General features: G+C 37.1%; 1 protein-coding gene across 4 annotated transcripts in view; it reads right to left on the bottom strand.

The window, feature by feature from the left end:
• Positions 1-18,814, bottom strand: part of LOC128016610 (teneurin-3) — a 281,615-nt gene that overhangs the window by 176,653 nt on the left and 86,148 nt on the right. For all 4 annotated transcript variants that reach the window (XM_052601266.1, XM_052601257.1, XM_052601279.1 and 1 more), the window contains exons 2-3: positions 14,403-14,729; positions 7,887-8,165 (exon numbers count right to left, since the gene is read on the bottom strand). In XM_052601266.1, coding sequence (XP_052457226.1) covers positions 7,887-8,165; positions 14,403-14,634 — 511 coding nt within the window. In that variant the 5' untranslated portion in view covers positions 14,635-14,729. The remainder of the gene's footprint in view (positions 1-7,886; positions 8,166-14,402; positions 14,730-18,814) is intronic.

Below are 18,814 nucleotides of genomic sequence, written 5' to 3'. Positions count from 1 at the left end.
TTTTATATTCAAGTCACAAATAGGAGTGAAACGCATTAGACAAAAAAATAAGTCAAAACACCTCCTTACTGAATAACAAGGCTATTTAAAAAAAACCTTTACATAAATAAAATTTGATTTTCCAATTCCAATGATTTAGAGACAATTCATTTAACTTAATTAATTTAATAACTCAGCCATCATCAACCTGGTAGCAATTTCTCTTTGACATTATTATAATGAAATTTGAAATTATTATTAGACAGGATCATCTTGTTACAGTGGCTGATCAGGTGATGAAATATATTTAAATATTTGCATTTTAACAGTGACGATGTATGGGGACCTCAAGATAATGAGGTGTGTGGAAATTACAGGCTTGACATGAGTGTATGTTAAGTATACTGAATACAGACCATCAGCACTGAGATGACATTCTATTTTCTACATTTAAAAAAAGAAAGAAAAATCTTCTAGTGAATGTTAACATGATGCCTGTGCATGCAAGTCACATATTATGTAAGTTTACTTTATTGTAACTCTTCCAACTACCTGCATTTACAGAAATCCAGCACACACGCACACACTGGAATTGCAGCCACAGGGCCCTTATGAAGTGTAGTGTTTCTCAGTAAACACACTCTGTTATAGCGATAAGGGTGTTTGAGTGAGCTGCTGATAGCTCATCCTTCTTACAAAACAGACACACACACTGTTGTTACACTGCCGAGGTGAGTTCACGACCCTCACGGGAAAACAATGCGTCTCAGTTTAGCCTCCGGAGATGCCACAAAACCGTGGCCATTCAGCCATGGCATGGGATGAAATCAAACTGTAGGCATTCTTTTGTGTTGCTTTCTTTTCTTTCATGTCTTTGTGGGCTTTCGGACCAGTTAAGCAACAGCTAGCTGTACGACTGGATAGATTGTAGTTTCAAGCCAGAAGGCAAAAGTTTGTTTTCCAAAAATGTGTCCACTAGCTGGCTTGCTAAACAACTGGAACATTGCAAGAAATGAGCCTGGAGGGAACGAAAATTGAGATACTGGAAGACACAAGCGGACTATGTAAAGCTTTGCTTTCAGAAAGTGTATTCATAAAGCCAATTGAAGATACAATGCCACATAAAATCTCTATTATAAATACACTACTCTGACTCACCTCCAAAACTACTGCTGCCTTAGTTCTGTTGCAGGATCAGTGCAGACTTAAACTTTGCTCCTGTCATGACATAATGGACATAGAATTGTTGCGTAATTCCAAATCAAAATAGATTATGATCCAAAAAAAAAAAAAAAAAAAATTAATAAATTACATATTGACAAATAAACAGAATGAGATCCACAAATACCTCTTAGAGTTTCACAAAAATGAAATAATTCACTAATAAATAAAATGATATTTGCAAATAAAGAACATGTTCACAAATCTTTTTATTTATTTATTAATAACTAATACATATTACTGCGCTAAATGGTGTGCTTCAGAAGCAGTTTCTGTGTGTGTGTTATTTATTTATTTATTTATTTTTAATTTAGTTATTATTTATTTATGTTGCAGTGTAAAAAAGGCAAGAAAGAGATTGATTGATTTTGTAGGATATACTACCTGTAATTCTCTGCCTAGTTATTTCTATGGGTTCCTGTCATGTTAATAAATGGCTTGACTGTAAGAAAGAAAAAAAAATCCCAGAGAAATTTCCAGCTGGAATAAAAATAATGAAATATGCTCTTTCCATTAGCAAGATAAATGTCATAATGAATACTTATCAATCCCACACATTTACAACACCAGAACAAACGCAAAGTGTCTGTGTGTCATCTTTGTGGCATGTACATAAATGTTTCATTTGTGGTTTTCTCACCTGTCGTTATTAAATTATGTGAATTTTCAAGTGTAAACAATCATCAGTCACCATGCTCTTTCACAGGTCTATTATGTGTATTTATGCGCCATGCACATCAGTGGTCTGGCTCAATGTAACTTATTGGTGGTGCAATCGTTGCGCAATGGCGTTCTTTTCTTCTGCAATCTTTCCAAACAGCCCGTTCCCATCACCATCAGCCCGTATCTTCCTGTGCCAGGCTTCTATGTTAAAACACTGATATCAGTAACTCCGTACGCCCCCTCCGTGTGGCCTGCAGAACCTCAGAGCACTTAAAACTGAAAGAAACAACAAAATCATTGCTTTTCACTCTGCCGCAACACGAATGTCAAAACCCTCGTATAAGTAACTCATTTTATAATACAAAACATGCTTGGCCTTTTTCTGCACTCGAACTCTGAATCTTTTTCTCTCTGCAGACATATTCAGCACCTGGTTATTGTTAAAACTCAGACTTTTTGAACATATTTATCTCTCTATAGCCCATTTAATCATACATCCAATTAAAGCGGTCCTGTCTGAAAAAGCATTAGCCTGCTAAAAAGGAAGCATGGATGCATTAAACTACATATATTAGATACATTAAGACACTCCAAAGATAAAAGGCTTTAGTTCTCATCTAATTGCTTATTAAGCACTTTTGTAAAGTTACCTGAAGTAATTAGATGAGTGTGTTTTTAAATTGCAACATGCTAGAGCGTATTTGGATGTGTTCTTTATTAGCACACAATTTTGCATGCTGTAATTTTTATGTGTGTGTGTGTGTGTTTACACCTACAGTATACCAGACAGCCTCCATGAAGGCATTTCCGTGCCCTGAACTGCTGTGCTGGTGTAAGCTGGTTAAGATTCTTACAGGATTTGCATTATTGTTGACACATTTTTCTTAATCTCATTAAGCTGACGCCTATGACCCTCTTTATATAAAACATAATGGAATGGAGGTGGACACTTCACTCCACCAAGCAGAAAATCAAACCCAGAGGTCTCTATCACCTCCTATGATTCAGCAAAACATCAACAGACTTCTGGTGCTTATGGCAATTCAAGTAATAGAAAAGAGTGCTTGAGAATGTCCTGACACGATAAATGTGGCTTGACCGTTGGTCACTACTGCTGAGAAAATTCAGTGGATTTACAAGCCACGCACACACACACACACACACACACACACAGAATGTAAGCTCTTGACCCAAACCAAATGGGTCTCAAATGCATTCAAGTGAGGCATTCCAGTCAGGAAAAAAAAAAAAAGTGTCAGGACGGAGAACTTCCTGCTTCTCTCCTGTCAAATTCTTTGATTTAGCTTCACAGCCTCTTAAAAAATGGGACGAGTTTAGATGTTATTTCTGGAACATTCTCTCCCTTAGCCGGGTACATGGACTAATAATGGCAGTGCAACTGCTTCACAGCAGGGCAAGCTCTCTCATATCTGCTGTGCAATTTTTGATTAAAGCTAGCCAAAATAATGAAATAACCCAAATCAAAACAGAGACACATTAAAACCTCATTCGGGGAGCAATGGTAATGAGAACCTGAATAGTAAGTCGAGATCTACGGTTCTTTCTCTCGTAGTTAGGGTTCTCCCCCTTCTCTATCCCTCTTCTCCTGAACCTCCTGTAGTGCACAGATGTGTGTGTGTGTGTGTGTGTGTGTGTGTGTGAAAGTGAGTGATTGAGAGAGTGAGTGAGTGAGTGAGTGAGTGAGTGAGTGAGAAAGAAATAGAGAGGTGCTTCAAAGAAGCTCAAAAACAGATCCAGACAGAGGAGCAGTTGTCATGTCATGGCAAGATGACTGCAAATGACAGAGGTGGTAAAGCATTTTCTGTTGTATTCTTTTGTTTAATATTGATTACATAAATAGCAATCATGATTATTCAGAATACAAAACAAAAAGTTTTTACTTAAAAGTGATCTATCCTGTTTTTGATTATATATAAAACATGGATAAGGTATACAAATTAAGAAATTTGAGTAAATCATTCGCATATGCGACTAAATCTTCACTCTGGCGACTGAATGACCTCAAATATTAGCCAATGGCTAATAAATTCCCAGATTTTTCTCGCCAGTGTGTGAGTTGGAAGCTAAGTATAAATTTAGCACAGATATATATTTTCACTCGCCGAACACTCTCTGACTGAGTTTTTCACTGTCAACTAATCTGTGATATTTTTCTACTCATCTGAATGGATGCAAAAGCGCACCTATTTGACTTTAACATAAACTCTAGTGTGAAGGCGCGCACCCTGACGTCACTTTCTCTCACACATGCACAGAGAGAGAGAGAGAGAGAGAGAGTATTGACGCGCTACATGTAAACGGTATTCTTTGTTGTATTTTCTTGTCAAAATAACAGTGTTCTTTTGAAATTCCTCAGTTTCAGAATTGCCGTGTTTCCGCTAGTGGGCAGAGCTAATATGCAAAAGACATCTCATTGGCTGTAGCTCACCTATTTTCATCCCTGTTTTGATTTCAGCAAATCGAGCGAAAGCAAAAAACATGATTAATCTTCATGAATCCAGCAGCTTATTAATCCTTAGTGATTATTATAGTGTTCTTATTAGTATAATTCATATCATTATTATCTTATCAGTATTTTTATGACCAAAAAGCACCACCACCAGTCAGTTCAGTTAAAATGACTAATATGCATTAATACATTGTTATCAAGTTTTAATTCTCATTACTAAAGTTCTATCATTAAATAATACCTGATTATCATATAATAATGCTTGACAGACTGATGTTAAGAGTGTACTTTCAGATATTTAAAACTGGTTTTAAATATCTGAAAATACACTCTTAACATCAGTCAGTCAAGCATATATATATATATATATATATTAGTCTGGCGAGTAAACTAAAAAATGTACTAGCAAATGGCGATTCAATTGCCAAGGTGCCTGTAGAAGGTAGTTAATATAGAAAACAGGTATACTAATATGTAATAATATTTCACAATTAGTTTTTGCTGTGCTTTCAATCAAATGGATGCAGCCTTGGCAAGCATAAGAGATTCAAATACATTAATAATATCTTATCGACCCCAAACTTCTGAAGTAGTGAATATAGCCATAAAAATAGACATGCAAAATAAAATTAAATAACAACAACTATTTATGATTAATATTATTATTATACATGCATACATTTAACAGTTCATTACTACAAAGAAAGTAAGAAAAAATGAAAGAAAGAATATTGCTTGTGTTTGTGTGTGCGTGTGTGTGTCTTTCCCTCTCCTTTCATCCGCTCCCTTCAGGGGAGTGAGCAGGTGTCCAGTGACCCAGGAAGAGGGAGACACGGGTGGGCATGCGCTGAAGCGCATCCCTGGCTCAAATGTCCCCAGGAGACGGAGGACAAAATATCCCTCCTTTGTTAGTGGCCATCTCTCACTCACCCTCTCCTTTCCTTTTTCCCTCTCCCTTCTTCTCTGCTGCAGCGGAACACATTGTGTTCAGGTGTTTCATCCGACCCCTTCTCCATTACAGGATATTAAGTCCAAAGAGCGAGAGCAAGCATTGCGACCGCTCTCTATGCTGAGCCGAGAGTCTCTCTCAGTGTACTCAGTAATAGAGTTTAAGGGTGAACTTGGAAACGTGGGACCAGAATTGAGATCCTTTCAGTAGTACCGTGTCTTGCAGTGCTACACACACTTCTTTCACTTCCACTCTCAGATTCTGGTTGACAAATCCCGCTTTTTCCCCAAATGGAATTAACCTCCATTGCGTTTGAAGTCAAAAGGCAGTGTCACGAGGAACGACGGCTTATCTGCACAAACACAATCAAGCTCTGAGGCGACAAGCAGAAAAATCTTGAAAGCCACAAATGACTGCATCTTGAATTCGGTAGAGAGGGGAGTCAGGGGAATAGGCCGAAAAAAGCCAAACAGTGTGTCAATCATTTGGACACACTTTCTTCCATGGTGACGCCAGGCACATGTAAACAGGAAATCTTTTGGTATGGCTGGAGAAAGCTTTTTACAACATTTATGTCAGGAGGGCACGACTTGGAGGGAAACGGTAGCTGAAGTAAACACCAAAGATCTTCTGAAACATGTCAAGGAATGAAAGAAAATATTCTTTTTATTTTCTCCTCATGGGCTCACTAACATTGTCTGCAGCTGTCTCTTGTAAGGAAATAAGCCTCATCAACTGCAACGTATGCCACAATTCACTGAGACAATTAGGACAAAACCCACATGCACTTATGTTACACGTTAACACTTGTGCAAAATCAAATCAAATAAAAATAATTCTAAACAAATGCTATGTTCCAAAACCTACTGATCCGCCTGACAGATGAGGCAGGGTGGAGCATAAATTCATTATAAAAGTGCCCATAGAGTCATAAAAAGTTATTACTTTGCATGATTTCCCCAGGTATAAAAACCATACTTTTAAAACGAGTCTAAAATGAGGCTTCCTCATTCATACTGGTTTTCCAAGACTGTGGGAATTTTGGTTCTTCACTTTATTAAAATAAAATAAGAAATATGCAGTTTTTTAGTTGTTTCATCCTATATTACATTTAAGTCATTTTGAGGCCCTCTTGGACATTTGCAGGGTCCCCCTATTTGGGTTAGAGCATGTCATGGTTAACTTAGCAAAATGTTCTCCTCTCATTTTTTATATAAATCTGAGATAAATACAGGGCTTCTTTCACAAATATGAACTACATTAAGGAAAGTATATAAAAATCCGCAGAATATGCTCCCTAAGGAACAGTGAGTTGCTCTGGTCATCAAAGATATGAGAGTCACCCCACACAATATAACAATCCAACACACTCAGCATTTTGCTTTCCTTAATTAAGACAAAAGGTTTTAATGAAAGTGATTAGATAAGATCTTCTTAAAGGTTATTTGCACACAACACCTGTTAGTAGAAAGAATATTAATAAATGAGAATAAGTAACAGGAGAGTGTGCAGGGAAGATAATGAATGATTCAGCTCTTCATTGGCTTCATTTTCTCCCTTTCCTTCAAAAAGGCTGTCCTTTACCTCATTGTCAGCAGCTTCAATTCTCAATTCAATTCATGAGGAAAAAGAGAGAGGCAAAAAAAATAAAAACTCCCCCATTTCATTCTCAATTGGACCTGAAAAGAACAACAAGAAACAAATCTGAGGGATTTTAGTGTGAATAAAAATATAATCAAAAAAGCATGTGAGGCCGTGATGACATCTCCCCCCGGCCGAAGCCCCGCTCTGGGAGAGTGGCAGCGGAAGTGTGGCGCAGAGGCCCAGAGGAAGCCTGTCACCTGAGCATTCTTTGAACCATCACAGCTGCTTAGTGGGAATGAGCGAGGAGAGAGAGAGAGAAAGAGAGGGGGGGAGAGAGGGGGAGAGAGATCATCACTTCCATCACTTCTCCAGGTTTCAAGCATGATCAAATTTGCACTTCAAACCGCTGGGGCCTGTTAACCCAGCCATTGTGTGTGTTCGCTCATGCGAGCGGAGCATTCCAACGATGGCTAGGTAAGGTCTCCTAGAGCCCGACACAAAGACGGACCTTTGATTGGGCCGCTGGAGGGTCCCCTCGGGGCTGCAGACGCGGTGGTACGAGTATAAAGAGAAAGGGTGACTGCGGATGTATTGACTTCATTCTGCTAGTTATTGACTCACTCTGCGGCCAGTTATGATAAAAGTCAAAAGAGTGTATTAATGGTAATATCGTGCAAGAGAGATGTGCATAATCTATAAATAATTTTGTTTATATGGTCCACTATGTTGGAAAATCCATCTTAGGTTTGGAATATCGTAGCCGATTTCTAGCCGGTTCAAACTGCTCATTTGAACACTCGCATTTTCCAAAAACCAGCTTGAGCACCTTAAGCTTCACTGGAAGCTTGATTGTTGTTGGTCCAAGATGGCTAATGACCGTCTCAGACCAGCTAGAAACCAGTTACCATGATCCAAAACAGAGGTATCAGCTTAAGCTGGATTTTAGAGAATTTGTCAGTTCAAGCTATAGCTGGATCAGGACTAAGAGGCCGAATGCGGCCCTAGTGTGGCTCCACTCACCGTTCTCACTGTCTGATTTGTTCTCGTGCTCTGTGTCGGTCAAGGTCAGGACTGAGTTTGAGCGGCTGGACAAGCAGGAGTTGCGGCCAGACTTCACACCCCTGCCCCAGAGGCGCATGGCACGTTCCGGTGACATCACCCCCTCGTTCTCAGTGTCCACGTCTGAGCCTGCGCCAATGGAGAAGCCGCGGTGGGGGAGGCCCATCTCTGCGCAGAAGGCCAGGCCACGGCGTGTGGCTGGCTCACATATTCCCAGCTGCCTCAGGTTAAAGTTCTGCCCTGTAAAAGAAACAAACTAATTCAGCATATATCTACAAAACATGATCCGCTGCATACAATCTGCAGGTGCCAAATGTGAATAAAAATTGCATTGGTGAGTAAATAAAATCCTTTTTCAGCAACTGAATTGTACCATTAAAAAATGCAATGTAATATGTGAGGTTAATTGCTATGAAAGAAAGAAAGAAAAGAAAATATCAGTGTGTATGCTACATCTTTTACCATTCTTATATTAATTGTTCAATTCTTTCAAACCTTAGAAATATACATATAGACATACACACACTCACACCGCTCAAATGTTTAGGGTAAGAAAGTAATACATTTATTCAGCAAAGATGAATTCAATTCATCAAAAGTGACATTCATAATGGTGAAATGTTCTATTTCAAATAAATGCTTTACTTTTGAACACAAAAATATTAAGCAGCATTACTGTTTTCAAATCTGATTTTCAAAATATTTGAAATAAAATAATTTCTGAAGGATAATGATAATGAATAATAATTCTGACAATAAAGACTGGATAAATGGATGCAGATTATATATATATATATATATATATATATATATATATATATATATATATATATATATATATATATATATATATTGTTTTTTTTATATAAATTAAAATAGAAAATATATAGAACATATTTTCATTTAAAATACATTAAATTAGAAAACAGTTAGGTAACACTTTAGAATAAGGTTCCATTAGTTAATGTTAGTTAACTACGTTCGTTAACATGAACTAAGCAAGAACAATCCTTCTACAGCATTTATAAGTCTTAGTTCATGTTAATTTCAACATTTACTAATGCATTATTTAAATCAAAAGTCGTGCTTGTTAACATTAGTTAATGCACTGTGAATTACCATGAACTAACAATGAATAACTGTATTTTCATTAACTAACATTAACGAAGATGAATAAATACAGTAATAAATGTATTATTCATTGTTTGTTCATGTTAATTAATACATTAACTAACATTAACTAATGGAACCTTATTCTAAAGTGTTACCAACAGTTATTTAAAACGGCAGTATTACTTCACAAGTGTTCTGTTTTCACTGTATTTGTCTAAATGCCAATCAATGCAGCATTGTTGAGCACACGAGATGACTTCTAAAAACATTAAATAATTGTACCAAATTAAAAATTTTGAACTGTAGTGGGTGTATATGAAAATATGAAAATAATAAATGTGTATATATATATATATATATATATATATATATATATATATATATATATATATATATATATATATATATATATATATATATATAAAAGTAATAATAATAATAATAATAAAAAGCTTTTGCACCCTGTCAGTCTACCCCTATGAATCTAAATTACCTATAAATTATTGTAATTACTGTAGATGCACATGCACACGTGTACGCGCACACACAAACAATGCACGCACACACATACACACACTAACACACACATTTATAATGCAGCAACCGTTTCAAACACAGTAAGACACATTCCACATGCCCTAGTTATGCAGAGGAAACAATCAATCAAAGAGACACTAAAAAGAGCCCATTTAAAGTTCTATTTTGAAGTCTGACTGCTGTTTTCTGCGATTATTTCTGCCATGTGCACTTATAGTATCAAGAGAATGACAAATAAACTACAATTCTTCAATTCCCTGAATGCATCCACTAGATGCTCCTTTCTAACACACACACAGACCACTTTAAGTATATGAGCATGATAAAAGTGTGTTTGTCCTCACTGGAGGGACTGAGAAAATCCTAAGAGGGCTCAATATCTCTGGCGGGCTGGACATCATGGTGAGTGGTCCTCAATGTGAGTACAGAGTGGTCTCTTTTACATGTGTGTGTGTGGACAGGGGAAGCTCAGGTATGTTTTTTTGGCCTGTTCTGTGGGATGGGAAGAGCCCATAGAGTGTTACTAAAACACAAGCTGACAAGTAAATGGGCCTTGCTGGCATCTGGGGAGCCTTTTGGGAAGTATCGAGCAAGGAAAAGATCCACGGCTCAAAAGAAAGGGGAAGAGAAAAGAAAAATAAAGCTGTGAATTGATACCGCAATCATTTTTTTCTTTTGTATTTTTGTCATGAGAGATTGTATCAACTGACCCAAAAGCCAGACAGAAAGGAAAGCTTCTGTAAACAATTCACTCACACTATACAAAAGGCAAACTAACACCCTATGTGTGGAACAAAGAGACTATCAAATCTCATCAGACAGTCAAATATCCGCAGATTTAGTAGTCTGTTCCCCCGAAGACCAACAATACATTGCACATGTGAGTCCTTATCGGTTTTGGTACTACAAGTATAATCCCAAGTTACCAGAATTTCTCTTTCTGGTGAATGACTCTGATGTGTATACAAGATCACCTAATGACAATACAGAAAAGAGGGGAAAACTAAAAAAGAAAGAAAGAAATCAAGCAAGCATTGGGTGAAATCTTAACAATCACAAAAATGTTGGCAAGTAATAACGGAAAGGAAAAAATAAAAAAAATATAGAGAACAACCAAAGTGTGGAACTCTCAGAAAATATACATTTCTGCTCCTATGTTTTTATTTATTCAGAATTTAAGTATTTTGGCTGAGAACGGTGGGCTGTCACTTGACTAATTGTTATCCTGTAGCACCATGTATGTTTCCTGGCAGCCCTAGTTGTGCTAAGTGAGCTCGAAAATGAGCTTGAAAAACATGTTTCACAGTGAGACTGATGATGTTTTCTCTGTGCACCTTCTACATGTATTTTGGAAAGATGCAGATAAACGGCAGCAATTAGCCGTGAGAGGGAACACGTTGGCAACATGTCTAAACAGCCATTTACACACGCTTTAAAAATGTTTTAATGAACTGATTGCAGTCTCTTGGGCTGTGCATAGTCTCAAACTGAGGGAAAACCACTACTGGAATGAAGGATTATTTATAATATCCGTGTCAAGCCGGCACAGCCAAAATCACAATTTATATTTCATTTTCTGAAATCAAATCTGTCATATTTTATTGTAAGACTTAGTTTGCACAATGAAGGTGATAATAATAATAATAATACAAAAAGCTCTAGCATGCTGCTGTCTTCACTCGTCTAATCATTAGATCAGTTTGCAATTAAAATCAAATTACTTTAGCAGTGAAATGATTGAGCTTGAAGTTTGTTAATAAATTCAGTTTCATACAGACAGAAACACACACACACAGAATGTAAAGGGAAATGTGGTACAGACTCGATGATAACTTCATCATGCCATAGTGTGTTAGTAGTCAAACTGGTACGTTCAGCACTTTAAATCTGGATGATGATTTCAGAAATGTCTCCAGGCTGTTAATATCTGACTTCAAAGGCAAGATGACTACCACTAAAAAAAAAAAAAAAAGTCGTATTAAAATATATATTTGAGAAAAAAAAAATTCCTCAAACGAATGTACAATTAGAAAATACATCTACAAAGTGAAATGCACTGTTGTTTTATATATTATTATATACTACTAATTAAATTGATAATGCTAATACTATGCTGATTATGAATACATACGAAACATCACTTTTGAAGAATTACATTTTTACAGATTAATTGCATTTTAATTACGGACACATTTTCATTCTACAAATAAGAATAACTAAGAACAAAAAAAGTGGAAAATGAATACATACTATATGATGGAGTAATCACCTTTACTTCAATATGTAAATAAAATTATGTATAATATGCTAAAATGTGAAAAATAAATGCACAACATATGCAAATGTAATATATATTTTTTTATTATTTAACTAGCACTGCATAAGCAAACGAACACACAACACACACAAACAAACAAAAACAAAAATGTTCATAAAACAACCAACAACCCAAAATATTTATACATAATACATAAATAAAATGGAAAATAAAACACACAACACTAAAACATTATACAAATGAATCCATGTAAAAATAAACATTATTTTACAGTTATTTAAAAATAACTTATTATTTTACAGGCCATTAAATCCAAACAAAAATGTATCTTCACATTAGACAATGTGAAAGGACTTTCAACCTAGCAGCCGCCATGACTTAGAATTCATTTCCCGTTCTTTTTGTCTGGATCCAATGATTTCCAAAATCTGTATTCTGTAGAATTAGTCCGCGGAGCAGACTGCATTCCACGGAGGGAGCTTATCTGCCATGGTGATAGGTGTGCGCAGCTCCAAAAACACTGAGGCCTGAAAAACCGCAGTACCAGAAGAAGAAAAAAAACCTTCCTAACATTTACTGAGAACCATATATATTGCGGAAACATATTGGTCTTTAAACGGATCATTTATTTAGTCGTTAGCAACCACATCCTCATAAGTTTTAATGGTTATGACTCAAAGAAACCTTTTCAAATGATTTCAAAATGTTTTCTGAAATGCATTTCTTTCTGAAAAAAATCTAATCAATTGATTTAAATCAAATCTATCTTGGAAATGATTCAAACTAATTCTTAAGTATTTTATGAAATATACCTAATAACCTAATAGAGTTTTCACATGTAAGTGATTTATTATTTTAATCCACAGAATGTCATGTTAAAACAATCTCTGCAAAGAGCCGCGTATTTTATTAGGCTGATGAAAAAAAAAATAATAATAAAAAAAATAAAACATTGATCCCCTGCATTAAAATATATTAATAAGGGCTATTAACTACATAAATTTTCGGGGTTCCACCGAAGTCCAGTTAAAATCATATAAATTCCAAATTACCAATTAGTGTAGATGAATTTTTACAGGATAAGATTATTGAGCAATTATGGCTTTTCTGCTCAAATATTTATGAAGTGTTAATTTGAGTTTGAAAGCAATCAATGAACTGTTAATGACCTTTACGGAACTTTGTAATGGAACTGAATGGCAGCACTTCCCAGCAAGGCTCCGTTATTTCAGATCTCAGTAATTCCAATCTGCCATTGTTGTGTAATGGCTAATTACCAATTTCAGTTTGCCTGCCTGGTCCTTTCTATTCCACAAATTAATTATCTAGGTATTGCTTTCTGCAATGGTCTAAAGGCTAAAAGTATATCACACGGGAGGAATTAGTTTCATGACGAACGCAGTTGCGTGCCAAGGTTAGGGCTCGGGACTGGGTTAGGGTGACGTCTGCGGAAGGGTGATTATGGGGAGAGTGTTGAAGACCGTGTTGAGGCCCAAATGCAGTCTCCCAAGAGCACAACGGTGTCTGCACTACATCTGTGAGCGCCTTTACTCCCCCCCTTTACTCTCTCTGTGATAGAGTGGGCTACCCTGCATAATGGTTGGAGGCAGGCTGCTCCTTTACCCCCTACTGTATTCTGGTGTCACTTCCTGTGCTTTCTAAAATAAACACACTCAACAGACAGAGCCTCTAGCACTCCAGTGACTGATAACAGCTAGGCTGACCTTCAGCTTAACACAACACTTATGTTAAGGGCACACAAACAAGCAGTGCTAACCTCTATCTCAACACAGACAAGCACAACACCTAGGGGAAAAAAACGTTTGACTCAAATCTACATATGCGCTATATCCACAGCACACAACTCACCTTCACTGCTGTGTATTTTGATGAAGCCTTACATGCAGAAGAAACAAAAAGAAAAACAACAACAAAACTCAATGAATGTGCGGGACTTTATAAAAGTGAGGCTGTGCGAGTGTTTGCGGACCCTCTGTGCTCATAATTAGTAATAAAACCGTGACCGACCAAGGCACATTGCAAACATCAGAACCGCGCAATAATGCTGTTTATGTTTTTTATGGTGCCATTCATTATTGCCAATGGGACACATGGGCATTTGTTATAAGGGAAACTTTGGATCTGAAAATGAGAGGCCGGGTCGAGGGCTTTGGATCGCACTAATCAGAGGAAATGTTTTATTTCCTCGCTCTGTCGACTAGAGAAGTATCAGAGCGAGTATGTGCGCGTAAATCTGTCTAATCTGTTTTGAATCTGCTTCATTTTTCAATCAAAAGTAAGTAAATGTTTTCTCAGAGAAAGCATGCGGTTGTGCCAAACCAAACTTCATTTCCTATAATTATGTATAATTACAGCTGTACATCCCATATATTATTATTTGAATGTGATCCATCCAAATGTGCATTCTTGTCGTAATTTTAGGCATGTGTTATTTTTTCTTTTCTTTTTTTTTCAGTATGTGCTCTGAAGCCGTATGACATGTGACCTCTAAATTGGGTGAAGTCATAATGGATTGGCAGGTGACTCACCTTGGCGTCTGTACTCGTCTGCCTCTCGGTGGACCATCTCTTTGACATGGCCTCCGTACAGCAGGCGTGAGGAGTCGTGGTCGAAGGCCTTGAGCGTCTCGCTGGAGCTGTAGGTCTTCTGGGTGGGCACGCGGCAGTCCTCGCTGTCGCCGGATGAGCCCGTGTAGCGGCGCTCTTTCTCTCTCCTGCTCTTGGTCAGTGAGCAGTAGGGCCTGCGTTCTTTCACATCCATCCTGTCCGCATGACGCGGGGAAACGCAACACGGCAACCAATTGGAGAGCTCGCTCGTCACAGGCTCCACCCGACTGTGAGCTTACTGTTGTCTACCTGGAGAGAGAGAGAGTGGGCACATAGGGATTGGAAGAGAGAAGGAGGGAGAGATGGAGAGAAAGAATTAAAAAAAGTATAAACTAGCGGTCACAAAGCACTAAGCTATACACTTAATCTTCCCAGGATTCACAAATCCTTTCCACCTTCTGGACTGTCGGGAGACGCCATGACGGCGGTCTCTTTCATGAGACCGTGTGAGAGAGACCGTTTCACGCGGCCTGTATTCAGTTTTTTTTAGTTTATTTTATTTTTTTTCGCAAAAGGCCTTCCTGGAGATTTTTGATGTAATATTTAGTGATGTTTCTTATACAATGTTTGCTTTTTTAGTTATAATTTTTCTAATTACAATGAAATTTACTACAGTGAAATGAACGTGTAAAAGTTTGGGGTCAGTAAAATTAAATCAAATTTAATAAATAAATAAATAAATAAATAAATAGTCTCATATGCTCACAAGGCTGCATTTATTTGCTCAAAATACAGTAAAAATATGTGAAATGTTATTGCAATTTAAAAATAATTGCAAAACAAACACTCCAGTTTTCAGAAATATTTGTTTAGTATGTAGGCAAAAAATGAAATGCGAAAGAACATTTTTGTACATTTACATTGCATTATTTTGTGTAACTCTTTGTGTCTTTTAAGCACTCATAAAATATCATTTATTTTGCAATATCGCCACTGCTGAATATCGGTGCCTGATATACTGCAGTATCAAATCTTTGTGAATGTGTATATGATTTGAGTTGAATGTGTGTATGTACAGTGTGCTAGTGAGGAGGGGTGGTTTGTTTTGGAAGTTGATAAGCTTAAGAGTACTGCTAAGAGGTCAGATTGGGATACTTATTTGGGGGAAGGGATGATGTCAATTAATTGATGACCACCTTTTGTTATTGAAATACTGATAACAATGATGCAGTCATTAGAAGACCGAAATAAAACACCGGATCAGTACATTCAAAATTGAAGGGATTGAGAAAGGAAGAGGGAAAAAAAATACAGACAATCTTTCATTAAACCCTGCCAGCAAGAATTAATAAAATCTACCTAAAACATCATGGGAATTGATTAAAAAAAACACACACATTAATGGGAGATGGTGGAGTAATAAATGACGGTGAGGGCCCTGGGGTGCGTTTCAAATGTTTATTAATCCAAAACCCTCTGCTTCTAATTCTGGGTCCAGATAATCGCTGTACTTTAATTTCTTTCTTGGCTGGCCCTCTTCTGGAGCCCTCCCAACATGCATGCTTTGCTTTTCCTTCTCACACATATTTTTTTTGTCCATTCCTCTTTGATTCACTCTCTCTTCAAGGCGGCCCTCTTGATTTTTTGTATGCAGTGTGCGTAAATAATTATAAAAAGCTTCCCTATATCGATGTTTCTGATGACAGGAGATTCGAAGGGCCCTGAGAGTGAGGGGTTTGGAAGTTATACTAGGAAAAGATGGTTACTGGTTACTTCCATGTGTGACATTAATGTGTCAGATAGCAGAGCGAGAAAGAAAAAGAAGGTTGAAAGGCAGAATAGAGGTGTAATTGTGATGTCTCTTAAGTGTGAAGGAGTGTTTAAGTGAGTGTGAGTGCTCTGTTGCTGACTGAAATGGCAGTGTTCTGAGGTACTTTTATTGAAGATCACTTCTCTTATTGGTTTGTACTGAAAATGGGCATGAACGTATTTGAGCTGGAATTAATGTTGCATAAGTTGACTTTTTCAGATGTTCAGCAGATGTATGTTTCTGTTATATGGCTGCAGATTTCATGTGGGCCTGACTATGCATATGGAACTCTCAAATAAAAGCATCTGTACACACACACACACACACACACACGCAAACATGATCTTGCTCTTTAGAGCAGAGACCAGAGACCTGTCTGTCAGGCCCATATGCTGATGTCACTGCAGTATGAATTACATTAATACCAGAAGTTCCATTTATCTTCTCACCACCATCATAACCAGCAAACTTTCAGAAATTAAAATAATTTATTATACTGTTTAATTTGGAATCAAATTTACAATAAGAAAAGAAGAGAAAATAATCAAAATTAAAAGTGTGATTAGTTTCAATAACTACATTTAAGCAGTTTAAAATGTAAGAATGCATTTTTTTGTAAGTAAAATACTACGAACAAAATGATAAAAGACTAAATATATTTTCTTATCAGCAGACTTAACAAAGAACACTTTTTTCTATGATGAATATGTGTGCTTTAAATTATCTGATTCCTCATTGTCTTCATAAATGAATTAGGAACAGCTGATCAACTGCATTTTTGATAATTAAATTCTTAATTAAAAATTGCTTCGGTTCAACGATTACAAAGCCTAAAATAGGAAAACACTGGCATCCCTATTATGGCAAACTGTTACAAGAGGTTTGTTGAGGTAATCTGAGTATTGTATTGGCATGTGTATCTGAGAGAAGAAAAAAACCTGAAGGATCGTTTACATTTGCAGTCAGACAGAGTGAATATGTTAAATTATCAATGAGGATATAACAGTATGTCATGCTCCCATGCACATATCAGCATTGGTGTCCTGCACAATTTAGCTAGTATTATTATTATTATTATTATTATTATTTTCTGTGGGGCAATATTTATTTATGATAAAGAGCATTAATGACAGCTCACAGCACAGCTGAAATCTGAAATTGCCTGGTTTGTGGGAACAGAGCACTCCAAACTCGACCAGACGAACCTGAAAATCCACAGTCCTGTTTTGTGTTTGAATATATAAAATCCTCCTCAACATGCAACGTCAGCTGTTCTCCTTTCATTTTCAACCTTAATCTCTATTCCTATGTAAACAAACACTGTGCAACAATCCACAACTTCCTCTGAAACAGTTTTAAACACACACCAGACTGTGAACCCCTCACATAAGAAACAGCCATAATCATTGTGCATATGTCTTTGTGTGCTTGTAGAATGAGCTACTCAGTGTAGAAAGAGTATGTGTGTGTCTTGTGTATGCGTGTGTGTGCTTGTCCGTGAGAGCGGATGCAGGAATCAAGTCAAGCGGAAAAGTTACACTTGGCTCAAAGAGGGGGATTTCAGCTTGAACCTGCCACAACCGAAGATGAATATGCAGTGTTTTCACATATGCAAATGTGTACATTTGTGTTTCTGTATGTTTGCACATGTCCCTGCTGACTTGATAGGTGACCTCAGACACTGAGGCAACGGAAAATCTGTCTTACCGATAAAAGAGTCAAATGTGTTGGCTATCGCTGTATTGAGGACTATGTTGAGGACTTTTGTGAACTTTGTGAACCTAAGGACATTTTCCAGTTTGGTTTGGTTGAAGACATCCATTCTCAAATGCCAGGGGGAAAATCCATTTCCCCTTGGCTAAATACATTAACTATACCTTGTTATTTAGGCTATGTCCACACGTACATGGGTATTTAAAAAAAATAATCTTTCTGTTTAAAAAAAAAAAACTATCCACATGAAAATATAAAAGCATGCTATGAAGTACTGTCAAGAGCATGCCAAGCTACCAGGGGGTGATATAAACTCAACCGTAAAGCCATGTTGGCCAATCAGAACCCTGAAACAGTTTCCAGTATTTGAAAATAACACAGCATGCTCTGAGGTCACAAGCCAAAAGCTCAGTTTTGCTGTCTACACGATAACACTGCAACTGGAGTTTTTAAAAATCTTCAAAAGACCAAACGTGGCTGACAGGGTATAAGTGAATCTTCTTTTGCAAAGGGAATTACTGATGAGGAATCGTGCAATCCTCGAGTACTGACCACACCTGTCACACCTGTCACAAACAAGACCTCCGCGGTTCCTCCCGTTTGCCACCAGAGGGATTCCTCTCCTAAATATTAACTCCCTTTAGGACTACATTTTCCTTTCACATACCTGGCACTGATTACTCTTGCACCTGACTTGAATCAGTGGGCTGTTTAAGCCGCTCTCAGACTTTTCCTTGTTTTGAAGTCTTGTTCTACCCTGGTGAACATTTCTGAGCATTTCTTCCTGCGTTTTTTCCTGTTTATCTTGTCTTGATTCTTTGCTGCCTGCCCTGGACTGTTTTCTGTTGTAGATTTATTGTTTTCTTCTGCC

The sequence above is a fragment of the Carassius gibelio genome, chromosome A1 (genome assembly GCF_023724105.1).
Source record: "Carassius gibelio isolate Cgi1373 ecotype wild population from Czech Republic chromosome A1, carGib1.2-hapl.c, whole genome shotgun sequence".
Classification (NCBI taxonomy): domain Eukaryota; kingdom Metazoa; phylum Chordata; class Actinopteri; order Cypriniformes; family Cyprinidae; genus Carassius; species Carassius gibelio.
Note: the sequence above shows the minus strand (reverse complement) of the source record. Positions and strands in the feature narration are given on the sequence as shown.